Consider the following 13,504-nt stretch of genomic DNA (forward strand, 5'->3'; position numbering starts at 1 on the left):
TTTTTATATTTCAATGAGCAATAAATAAAACACAATGATTGGAGTAGGCCGAGCAGCTTCATATTTATTACAAACAAATATGAATATGTAAATATATCAAGTATAAAAGTGTAGATTACACAAAAACATGATGTAAGCGTAAAGCTTACACTTCACCACTACTTTTAACAAAACAATGTCGAATTAAACTACTTACAACAATGTTATGAATATAAAGATCTCATATAATTTATATTCGTAATATAGAGACATGGCGAATAGTAACTGGCGCCGCATAACTCATTCTTATTCATGCTGATTGTCCTATTGAAACAAAGCTGCCGTGAATAATAACCAAATACTGCGAAATAAAAAGATAAATATTAGTTCAATAATTAATATGCGGCACTTATAAACAGAACTACATTGTATAAATGCATATTACCTGTATCCATCGTGAGGGTTGCACACCGCTGATGTGGTTGGAAGATTGAATATCTTTTATCGACCTTATTTTTATTCTTAAGAATAGCAACATAAATGAAAACCAATCATTGGGTATACTGCCAATTTTCGGTTGCCTTGCGTTTGGCGCTAGCCGAAGCTTTACTGAGCGGTTGAAAACTGGCACTGGTTTTCTTTAATGGTATGATCTTCTCTTTTATCTGCTTTTTATCCGGTTGATTCAACAATTGCTCAGGCTGCACATAAATTACCTATGAAAATAATATGAATTTCGAATTAGTGAAAAGAATGTTTACGCCAAAATAGAACATGGACAGCATCATATAATATGACATGGAAAATACAAAATAAAAGATCGGTTCTACACGATCGCGAATTTGTACGCATTCATTACTTACAATTTGTCAAAAATACAAAAATATAGTACAATTACAATCAAATAGCGTAATTTAATTCTAACTAAAGCATCATAATCAATATCTAAAGCATTATAATCAAGAGGTTGATAGAACCTCAAAGTCTACCTGGTCCTTCAGATGATCTTATAATCAACAAAAAACCATTTGTCGTCGAGATTTCTAAGAACCATATATTCAGAAAACGCAGAATTTGTTTATATGTTACCAAATAACAATAACTAATATTTCTATAATATGAATTATGTACATGTGTCATTATAATAAAAAATTGATAGCGTTTATAAAATACCAGGCGTTAACTTAATTAGATTTTATTGAAAGCAGTAAGAGAAAATGCATTTTTACATAAATAATTATATCAAAGCTCTGAACAAAATTTTGCAAAGTCAGATAAATATTACATTTGAGAAATGTATGATGTTGAAACAAGTTCATTTCCACGATTTAAAGATGAAAATGAAAACGATTCATGGATGAACAAAATACACTGTCAAAACTAAAGACCGAGAAAACGGCACACAAAAAGCACAAAATTTATTAAAATCCTATGGTACTCACTAATTTGAACTATAATTGTTCATATGTATACAACTAAAGTGAACTAATATAATTAATTATGTACAAATCTTTTGAATTCCCAAATATTTAAAGTTATTTATTCTAACTGGTTTTAATCTTTACAGCGTAAATAGTTTGAATTCGATAAAAGATATGAAATATTCTTTTTATCAATCTAGTCGACTGATTTGGATAACTAAAATACTAATCAATTTATGTTAGTAGTGTAAAATGTTTTTGGAAAAGGCAAATCCATGCATAAAATAGAATGTCAATAGGTATTAGACACATGGATTTAACAATAGAAAGATTTATTCATTAAATTTAAGTTTTAGAAAAGTAGATGGATGAGTAAATAAATAACAAACGAATATTTATATCAATAAAATAGCAAACGATATAAAATCTTACTTGACATGTAGCCTGTCCCTTAAAACCGCTATAAGCAGGAGATTTATTAGTTGGAGCAACATTGACGGTTACTGGTGATTTAGACATCATTTGTTGCTGGTTGTTCAGTTGCTGGTAACCATTAATTTGGTTAGTTGTCTTTTGAATGGATGAAATGACGCTCATTGCAGGCTGCTGTTGTACGCTCGTGTTCGGGCATCTGAACGCGTCGTATTGAGGTCTCTGATGGTTGCAGTGCCGTGCGCAACTAGAAAATATTCAGAAAGGTCCTTAAAATCAATTTAAGGTCCTAAGTCTCCAATTTGTTATTATATCTTTTGAATGCTTCAAACGTTCCATATTGAATGAACGAATGTCATGGTGAATGCCAATTTAATTTAAATAAAGTTATTAAAAATTGTCAAAATTTAAAATACTTCATATTATTTTACTAGCCTCTGGTTAAGTTTGTTTATATAATAATGCAAATTATCAAATTAATTACATGGTATTAATTAAATATTACACATACCGAAGACATCTTCCATGAAGACATGTGACATGCGTAGTAGTTGGAGGTATTTGCGGTTGTTGCAATTTGCAGAATTCTGTTGATTGCTCAGTTGATTTATTGTTCTGATCTAAGCGAAATTCGTTTTGGCATGACTCGCTTTGGGACTGCTGAAATACAGTAACTTGACAACTCTTTGCTTCCATAATATCAGCGCGCCCGTTTGAGTTCGATCGATTTACACAATTCCTTCCCGAGTCAACCAAAATTCTAGGACCTTTATCTCCAGCTAAAATTGTTTATTTCATTTTAGTTATACAAGCACTTCAGTTTAGTTGTAAAATAAAATAAGACGTAGGATCTGTTTGCCCTCTGGTCGTTTCAATTTACCCCTTATATGGGGTAAAAAGAACTGGTTACAAAAACAGTATAAAAACACATTTCTACATTGATTAATTAGCTGGAAACATAATCATATAGTTATTCGATTGATATTCGGTATTTGTTGTGTTTCAATTGGTTTGGTTTTCATAATATTAATTGCTCAAAGCCAAATTGGACCTTTGTCTTACCCTATAGTAAATATACTGAAATTATTTGATAGTTAAATCAAAAATATGAACAAAGTTGTCTAAAAATATAGAATGACTTAGAGAAATGTTTAAAAAATGAAAATTCTTCACTATACACCATGACTCCAAATCCGATCTCTATCTAATTGTAAGGGAAATTTTTATTATTGAATTAGAATTAACTAAGTACCTGCTGCAATGCGAGTAGTCGTGTTTTGAGTGCGATACACATAGCAGGATGCCAGGCTGCTGCAAACCGACCTTCCTGCATCATTGTGACCCTGCGAACAGCCTGTTATGCAGCTTCGAATGTCGCAACTACGCTTACTTTCGCGATCACTCGATACCTATAGTTATATAAAAAATATTTATTAATGCATATATTATTTATTAAAGTAATTTATTAAGTATCAGCAAAAACAAAATTTTTAATGAAAAGACTAATAATTGCAGTAAATCAATTACGTTTGTTACATCTAAGCAGTCTTTCTCAAATAGTTTTTTTGCTTGGCCCTATCTTTATTTCTAATAAATAGAAATAATTATTGTATAAAATTTTTTCTGCTTAAATCCAGATTGAAAGAAACCTGTCCAAACTAAACCAAGATGGTATAAAAAGGTATTATGCAGAAAGGCTACGTTAGAGGTATAGAGAATGCCTTGTTTATATTTTGTTTCCTTGTACTCGGTTTTAAAGATCACAAACTAATTAATATTGTTTTTACACTACAAAGTGCTTATCAAAAATATACTTATTGGAAATAAGTATAACATAATAAATAAATGTATTTATTATATTTATGAACGAGTAATAACCTTTTCAGAATTGCAAGACGATACCACAAAGTAATCCATACATCCGCTTAAATCATAGTTCCTAATTTCGGTCGACATGAAACTATTGGATACAGTCCTACACGAATTTTGCTCTGGATCATTAGGCGACATTGCACTATTGTTTCCATATCTTAGCTGACAGTCAAAGTTTTCTGGATTCGTTCTTGGCTTTTGTATAGAAGTCGTTATTATTTTTATGGAAACTAATGGTTTGTGATATTGTGTCCAAAGAAAAATTTATGAAACTTTCTGTCCTAAAGACAGATTGTAATTGAAATATAATTTTATGTTATAATTGTATTAAATTAATTATATAACATGATCAGAATTTTTTATTTGCCCAACTAGAAAATAAAATAAAATACCTCTTTCCAATTATTGTTTTCTTGTACTTGAGGCATATTTTGATGTTCGTACAATTCGTTTGCACTGCTTGGCGGGCTTTCCAAATTCCGAAATCGATCAGGTTTAAGGCAACTGCCATTGACTAAAATTGAATTATTTCAAAATTGTAAATCATTTTGTTACAAACAGGTTTGTGCAATCGTAACTTTAGTAAAAATGTAGATCTAACAAAGAAGCTAAATTGTATAAAACTGACGATGATATTCCAAAACATATGTACATCATAAATTCCATAATGTACTGTTTTTTGACCGTGAAAAAATCATAGAAATTTTTATTGGAAATTATCTCATGTACTACTTCTCAAAGCACATACTCGGAATATATATATATATATATATATATATATATATATATATATCTTACGAAACCTTAAAAAAAACTGCAGTATTAATTAATATAGAACATTTATCGATAGTCTGGATTTTATCTGGATCACCGGATCAATTCAAATGTGAATTTTAATTACTCTTTGATTTTAAACGTTTTTTCTTTCAAAGTAATCAATCAATATGAATGGCATATAGATATAAAATCACGGTGAAAAACACAAGCATACCTCTACACGGTTCGCAAGAAGCCCAGACATCTAAAGCATCACTGCACATGCCATTCTTAAAATCAGCACAATTATCTGTACAAAAATTGATATATATATATATATATATATATATATATATATATCATTTATATAAAAATCAATTGATATTTTACTTTACCTAAGTACTCTTGTGGCGATTGGAGTTGATCAGTATCAACGTCATCCACATTGTAAGTCGCTGCGCTTCTTGAATGATTATCTGATAAAAGTTAATAAAACAAGTTAATACAGCTAAAAGTACACAACTTAGAATTCTGCAGTATAGAATATTTAATGATCTTTAAACTTCAAAACATATATAGGAAGCTAATAATTAAAGTTGAAAATAGCAGCTATATGTTATAACATTGATTACTACTATAATTAACTACTTATACGACCTTACAATTAGTAATATTATATATCTATTCTGGCTTACCTTTTATGTACGTTTTCCAAGTAGAACTACTTAATTTGTCACATATCGGTCCATCGATTTTATCTAAGCTGTCCACATCATTTTTAACTCCAGAGCCAAACTGTGAACATTGTCTTTCATCAATATTATAATCCGGATTAGATGGTATTTGTTTTTCGCCGAATATCTGAGGGTTGCTTAGGCTGATGCGAACATTTCGACCAGAAATTATAGCCGTTTTCTCCTAGATATAGAAAAATGTTTTAATTCATTTATAGACTTGATTATTTTGTTGAATGAACTGATTCGGATTTTATTGTTTTGCATTTATATTTTTAGAAGAGTTACTCACAAATATTTAGTTGCGCTTTCGTTTCATATATGGCTTACCTTCTTGTTATTTTCGCTCGACGGTCTTTCACGTGTACCATCTAATTGGTTATTGATATTATTAATCGTCGAATCGACTTGATAATAACATCTACAGTTTTTGTTGCTAACGTTTGGCTTATGTGTGGAACTTGGAACATTTGCTCGGGTTTTTTTACAAGTACATGTTTCCCGTAAATCATCCATCAAAGAAATATCAGCAAACTTTATTTTTTCTGGTCGTTGAATGCCTTTATTGGATAGTAAAGTTTTCTCCATTTGCGAATTAGATACAGGTTGGTCACTTTCGACAAGCCCAATATTATCATCAGAATCTTGGATTTTGTTATCGCAATAAGTGTTTAGCCATTGAACGGGGCTGCTATTCTGATCATTGGAATTGGTGTTCATAGTTTTATAAGCAGATATGTTTTTTGCGCAATCGTAATTATTTAAAATCATACTATTAATGATTTGTTTATTGGTAGTTACATTATTGTTATGGGTAATTTCCTTCTCGCAGGCAGTGACTGAACTATCGTTTTGAGAATTCATATTATAATTTTGTTGTTCAAACGTAGCATTTTTATATTGAAATGGATTGTTTCCATTTTGGTTGTTCTGAAAACTCAAATGTATCTGTTCATGATGATAAGAGTCGTTAGTAGCGCACTGCTTATTCACTACAGAGTTAGTATTATTTTGGAAACCCATATCATTATTTTTATCATCATAATTTTTAGTGTTTGTGTTATTGTTTGTGCTTGTATCTTTATAGTTGTACCCTAAATTGCTTGATTTTATATCAGCTTGTTGATATGAGTTATTGTTAGAAAGAATGCTGTCGTTACCAGATACAAAACCGCCAGGCATGTCATTTCCGATATTATTAACAAAAGTATTCGCATTCATAATGCAAGTACCGGGTGATTTCACGCCCGAGTTGTTCACACTACTGGTTTGTGGAGCGCCGTTATTAATAAAAGATTCAGGGCAGTTTGCCAGAAAGCATGTATTTAAATGTCCAGTGGTGCCTGTACATTGACAAGTTTTCCGTATCCTTCCTGCATATAACTGAATACTTTTAACACGTTTGATATCTGCTCCTCCGCACAATGATGATTTGCCATTTCCACAAACGTCTGCTCCTTGGCATATTTCGGATACGATATTTTCCTGAGATAAATAATTAGTATAATTTATATAATAATATTGATATTGTATATACGAAATCTGTTATTTCAGAAGCGCTTAGTCGACATCAAACGCAGCCGGCGACCGCGGTTGATGGATCACGAAAATATTATAAAAATTTATATTGAAAAGTCTTGTCAATTGATTTATCCATTTTACCTGTGTTACCGTGAAATCACACCGCATTTCGCCGGCGGCGCTCAAGTCATCTCTCCAAAAATTTCTGCGTTACATTTTTCCATTTTTAGTTTTGTTTCTAAAATTGCGCTTCATTCTCGATTTAGAGACCGTTCTAATAGAAAAAGAAATAAATAAATTATAAACTTGCTAACAAAATAATAAAACAATATTAACATTTTCATATTCATTCTACAATTTCAAAAGGTAGATATTAAATTGTTTGAGTTTCGTGCAGTAAATACAACTTTCAATACAAATCGAATCAAATATTTATCAAATATACTAATAGCATTTTTTACAGTCACTTATGATAATACTTATTAACAATGTTTCGTAAATAAACATTATTCATAAGTCTCATGTATAAGTCGTGATTTCTATTACTTCATTTTCTAAATGATAAATTATTAAAATTGAAAATAAGTAAATAAGGAAAGGGTTATGTATCGAAGTTGATAAAAATCACGCAATGAAAATAATTTTCTCGTTTTGACTCAATTCAAGCAATTGAAGATAAGGCGCTTGAATTGATAGATGCTTCGATTTTCAAACTCAAATAATATAATAAATTATTAGCAAATGAATTTAAAATTAAGAGTACACTTGCAAAGGCATAGTGACGCGAATCGACATACTATCCCAAGAGCCTTATCTTAATAAAGTGCTTTGTTTATTTCTTTAAGACTGCTTGCCGATAAAAAAAAACAACTCAGTGAGTGCCATCATACAAAAACGGTAGAGCTGCAACATGATTTGTGATGTGATAATGTGTTATACCGTTTCATCACTAAAATTCAATTTATTAAACATGCCATAAAAAACCGAAACCGAAACCGAATCCTCACAAATCATGGCTTCTCCCTTGTATATATAGTATGTCGACACGCGCACCATACCTTCTGTGTATTTGGTTCGCAATCTTCATCAATTTATTGAATCCAGATCGTCCACTAAATGCCAGATCGGTTCTTTTGGGAAACTCGCAAAATTATCCACAAAACAATCGTTTACTGAATGTTACTCAATTTCTGTTAAATCTCTTCATTATAAATTGCTCACTTTTAATTGTATTAAGTAGTTTGTGTTTACAGCCGTTACATTTTTACATGGACAAGAAGCAGCGACAATTAATATTATCGATTATTTTTAATTTTTTAATTTGAATATATTGTTTTGTATTTGAATTAAATTCACTTGGACAAAGTCTTTGAAAACATATGAAACATTTTACAAATAAGTCGAACTAAAGATCTTGGAACGGGAAATTATTGTTATGGTTTAATTTATGGACAGCCTCTTTTACTTGGGCAGTTATTATTATTAATTTCAATGAAGTCCATTGATGTTCTTTGATAGTCCCCTAATCTTTCTAACATTCGCAATGATGGTACTGGTCTTTGTTCGTAAATGCTGTTAAAGACAATCGTCGGCCTCTTATACGGATTCTTCCAGCTAGCTTCCTTGGGCTGTGTGATATAACTCATTATTAGAACGTCTTATTGTACGAAATATTATATTCTTTCACCTATACTGCGATAATTTTTAGATCATGTTTCAATAATGAAAATTTTAGACTTTGCAAACATGTACAAACACGAGCGATAACGCAATAACACATACAATATGACAAAATAAAATGCAAATTATAATAATAAAAAAATATGAATAAGTAAAATATTATGCATGTAAACAAACATCTTATTATTTGTCTGTTAACGAGAACGTAAAATCAATTCATGCGTTTTTGCAAATCATATAGATTCCGTTTTGTGAGAAAATAAAATATCTAATTTGAAATGGGGATATTTAGCAAGTTGCTTATGAGTTTATTGATATTAAGTCAGTCGAACGTCTTAAGTCAAATGAATTTTGAACGTTATGATATGTAAAACTGTGTGACCGTTTAAATTTTATTTGGTGGTAATATTTACGCATCGTGGCGGCGACGGCGGCGGGCACGGCATGCAGGGCGGGCACGGCATGAATGGCGGATTCGGCGGGGGGCAGGGATAGCAGGGCGAGCAGCATGGATCGCAGGGCATGCATGGAGGGCACGGTTCGCACGTAGTATTGCATAGCGGCACGCATGGACCGCAAGGACCTCCGCATGGCGAGCACTGGACCGGGCAAGGACCACATGGCGGGTAACAACCTGCGATGAAAGCATATATCGGTTATGGCATGGAAATTTTCAAAGACAAACATTTGAGAATTGAATAATTAACCCTCCGTCGGTCGGCGTGGTCTGGCCAGACTTTTTTCGACTTCAATTAAAAAAAAATACTTCTAGTAATCCTATCGACTTGAAATTTCTTGACTTTTCCTAAAATTTCATTAGCTGTCGATCAATGAAAAAATCAGGACGAAAAAATGTACAGAAGGATAATTATAAGGATATTAACTTTTTTATACTTCGAACGGTCGGAAAGGTCTGTCTAGACCACCCATACATTTTGTATGAATTATCGCTTGTTGATATATGTAAACCAGTATTTTGACTTTTTTCATGGTATTTTCTATTCAAACTGCGTTGTATATATTCTTTGCTATGTGTTGTAACATGAATTTTAGTATTTTCATGACGAGAGTTCTTTGAAAACCTACCAAACTCATTGGTAATCGCAAACACTGAAAATCGGATGAGTAATGCACACATATCAACAATTTTTTTACCAGTACTTCGTTCGAATTTTTTTTTTTTTTTGCAAACCTGTAGTGAAATTATATTTTCACTTTGAATTTTACAGCTCATTTCAAAGGCGATGCACCTCATTTCGTTTTCATTTGAATTTCACATTCATTTCTAAGGCGCCGAAAAAGAATAAATATGGTTTTTCATTGATATAAAACATTGATGACAAAAAAAGCAACGATTTTTTTATATTTCTTGATTTGTTTTATATAATATAATATATAATATTTTTATCATAAGCAAGCTTAACACATGCAAAAGACGGTAAGAAAAAGAAAAAATCAAAACTATAAATATTTACTACAATAATCGTTAATATATATAAGACACCAAAAACTCATTTATCCCATATAAATGCATGTAAAATGAATGGTGGTCCAGCCAGACCTTTCCGACCGTTCGAAGGTGAAAAAATATCCGACCGACGGAGGGTTAATTATAAATTATATTAATAAAGTATTAGTTGTGATGCTAGGAGGATAAAAGACACGATGTAACATTAACTTGCTGCAGGTGGCAGATAACATTAAAGAAATATTTGTTTGGAATAAAACTTATGGAAATTGCAAGTATATTGATAGAATATGCTTCTAGTATTTTATATTACTATTTAAAAACAGTACTATACCGGGAGGTTGGCACGTTGTCACACAAACTGGCGGCGGGCAAATCGGTGGTGGTCGAACGATAGGTGGGCACACTACTGGTGGCTGAATCTTAATACAAATTGGCGGCGGGCAAATTGGTGGTGGTTGCACCTAAGGATAAATGCATCATGCTCATAGCTTTAACTTTGAATGATTATTTGTTTTTTGACAAATCAAGAAGATATTATACTTCTTTATATTTTTATAATACCTCTTTTGTAAATACTTTATTTAGAATAGTGTTATATAGTGATATAGTTTATATTTAAAAAAAATAATAACAATATAAATACATTTCAATTTAACAACTATGTTCGGAACGATTTCAAAACTAGTGTGCACGTGCACTCATATAATTTACTCATTCAGCAAATTTTGAAATAGCTAGTTCGTAAACGATATATATTAACTTGACAATTTTTACAAATTTGAAATAAACTAATATTGGTAAACTTATTTCAACTAGTTAGGCGTATTACAACTTATTTACCTTGATACAAATAGGTGGAGGGCAAATTGGTGGTGGGCAGATAGGTGCTGGTAGAACTGGCGGAGGGAACACCTGAAAATAGTCGTTGTTTACAATTCAAATAGAAAGATGAAATTTTTAAATCACTTTCAGATAAATATTCATGATACTTTCAGATATTACATAATAATTTACATGAATATTTGAATGATTTGTATGATAATATTTACGGGTATTCTAGCTGGTGGAGGAACACCGCATGAAGGCATTCTTGGGCATGGTGGGCACGGCGGCGGGCATGGTGGCGGTCCAGGGCACGAAACTGTCATAACAGTTGGGCCGCAAGGATTGCTGTACAATAATAATATATGGAGGTGTATGACATTGAAAACATTACAAAATATCGAAAATGAGTTTTTACGAAAAGGAATTATGTTTGCAACATTTGAAACTTTGAGTAATTATTAATATAGATAGTTTTTCTAATAATACTGAATATATTATAAAATAATGTACGCATTGTAAGAAACGTAGATTATATAAAAAATATTTTATACAAGTAACAACAAAATCAATTTGAAATACTATTCAATTAATTTTAACTTTATTATTTTTAGATGAAATAAAAGAAACATAAATTAAAAACACATTTCATGAAGTAAATCGCATATGGATTACGAAAAAATCATACTCACCGAAAATAAAAAGTGACAGTTCAGCTTTGCAAAATTTCAAAAAAATTCATAAAATCGTGGAAATTTTTGAAAGATATATCAATAACAATATATCAATGAAAACGGAGTAATTACTATGTGAACTATTAGACATACCAGTCCATTTGACCGCAAAGATCTTCCAATCTGCACATCATGTTTTGTTTGCCCATAGTTTCGGTGTAGAACGACTTGAAGTGACTTCTCCGCTTCTGTATGTATCTTCTGGTGTACGATGTACCGGTTATGCCTTGTCACTCAAGTTGTTCGACAACTTTTAACTTAATATATTTTCCAAATTAATTTTTTTTCCAAAACATTTTTTTAAAATTATATAGGAAACGCGCGTAATTATAGTTTTAATACTTTAAATTTTGAAAAGTTATTTTACCGATTTAGATGATTTAAACGATTTTAAATTTTGATTTGCCGCTCGGTCGAGTTTAAAATTTGGAAAGTTTGGTTGTACGTTGTTTTGTTCACGGGTGTGGGTTACTAGATACTCCTATATTGGGGAACATTTGCATCACTACTAGATTAAACATATTACGTTTGTTTTTAAATATACGTATCTAGTGTGCAATGCTCAATCCAAAACGTTCGACAAACAAAAATTTCAAAATTGCCCGGCGTGAGGTATATCCTCTGTAACCAAAAAGTTACTAAAAAAATTGGTTTATTTTTATTCAAAATTAATATTAACTGTTCATAGATATTCACAAAATTGTGTTTTGCGATGTATTAAAAAAACGGTATACTAAATAATAATTAGAGTAAATATATTTTTAAGGAAGTGTGTTGAAAAAATTAAATATATAACAATATATGTGGTACATTCAGCTTATTGTAACTTATTGCTGTAGGAGGAATATTAGTCAACTCTGCTAATATGCAAGGAGATCCTTTAACAAAAGTGAGTATTTTATATATTATTTAAAATATACACGCATATATTAATTTATTTTTTGGGTACGGGAAGTTCCTGCAATTTTTGTTAAGGTACGATGCCTTGCACCACTAATTTATGTATAAATCTGTTGAGTCATTGTGATGCAGCAATTACTACGTTTATATTATTAATTGCTTTCAGACCGGAAGGCGGTATACGCGTCCCGAAAGCCGAAATGGTTTGCAAGATGAGTACCTGTCGCTGAATATTCCTCGTCGAACGGCCTACTCGAATGTCAAGCAGCCTCAACGCTCCAGCTCAGCAGCCGGATCCGCTGCCCACGGCACGCTCTACGTTTCTCCGCAACACCAGTATACCGAACAGCAGCAAGCTGGACGTAGCGATACCGCTTTGTCGCAATTCTATGCGAATCAATTGGATTCAACCAGGAATACCAGTACTCCGTCGATTTACTGCGATACGCCATCAACAGCCACTGCTTATGGTCAGTACAATAACATTTTTGCAAGCTCTATGCTTTTGTAGTGCTATCTTTCTTGCATATACGTGATGTGACATTATTTTTTGCTTAATGTAATATTGTTGATGCATTTCAATGCAAACTCGCTTGATGAGTAGAGATCGGCCCAGAATCGAACTCGTTAAGCAAACAATTTAGTTGACAACTTTTTCTGATAAATTCTTTGAACATTTTTATTTATTAGTTTATTTTTGGATATCAGGATATTCGCGCAATTTGCCGGTCTTTATAATTCAAAAACGTTTTCATAGATCTTTTTTTTAAAAAATGTAGAATCTTTGGTAATTGTTATATATCATGTCTAAAATGTTAATTCCAAAATATTAATATCAATTTTTATCTATTTCAATCATTTCTACTATAAGGACTTAATAATATATTTCATCTCATCAATAAAAATTCATTTACTCGTACATTCATACAAACACTAGCATAAACTAAAAATAGATTTTAATGCAATCAAAATTATGCCAATTATTGTGTTTATTTAGCATTGCCAAATGCAGAATCCAATTCAAATGGTACAGCGCCTGATTTTTCAAATGAAGCAAAGATATGCGTGATGGATACAAATGGACAATATGATGCTGGACAGATGTGGTATAATCAGCCACAAATGAGCGAATCTCTTAACATCACGCATATGAATCAGGGAAATCAAGATGGAATGATATAA

The 13,504-nt window shown here is 31.5% G+C and overlaps 1 protein-coding gene across 1 annotated transcript; it reads left to right on the forward strand.

The window, feature by feature from the left end:
* The first annotated feature begins 11,009 nt into the window (after positions 1–11,009).
* On the forward strand, positions 11,010–13,504 carry LOC113375220. The gene is made up of 4 exons (XM_026615164.1): positions 11,010–11,059; positions 12,262–12,311; positions 12,489–12,792; positions 13,320–13,504. Exons 2-4 carry the CDS (start codon positions 12,288–12,290, stop codon positions 13,502–13,504), a joined length of 513 nt encoding a protein of 170 aa, XP_026470949.1. The 5' UTR covers positions 11,010–11,059; positions 12,262–12,287.

Source organism: Ctenocephalides felis, unplaced genomic scaffold (assembly GCF_003426905.1).
Source record: "Ctenocephalides felis isolate EL2017-DRISC unplaced genomic scaffold, ASM342690v1 CF-g0.4_SCAFFOLD_01886, whole genome shotgun sequence".
Taxonomy (NCBI): Eukaryota; Metazoa; Arthropoda; class Insecta; order Siphonaptera; family Pulicidae; genus Ctenocephalides; species Ctenocephalides felis.

Bases quoted from the DNA above. Each gene is read 5' to 3' on its own strand.
- LOC113375220 (XM_026615164.1), top strand. From the start codon at position 12,288: ATGCAAGGAGATCCTTTAACAAAA. The intron at 12,312-12,488 runs GTGAGTATTTTA...AATTGCTTTCAG, and splicing joins AAGGAGATCCTTTAACAAAA to ACCGGAAGGCGGTATACGCG. The intron at 12,793-13,319 runs GTCAGTACAATA...GTGTTTATTTAG, and splicing joins ATCAACAGCCACTGCTTATG to CATTGCCAAATGCAGAATCC.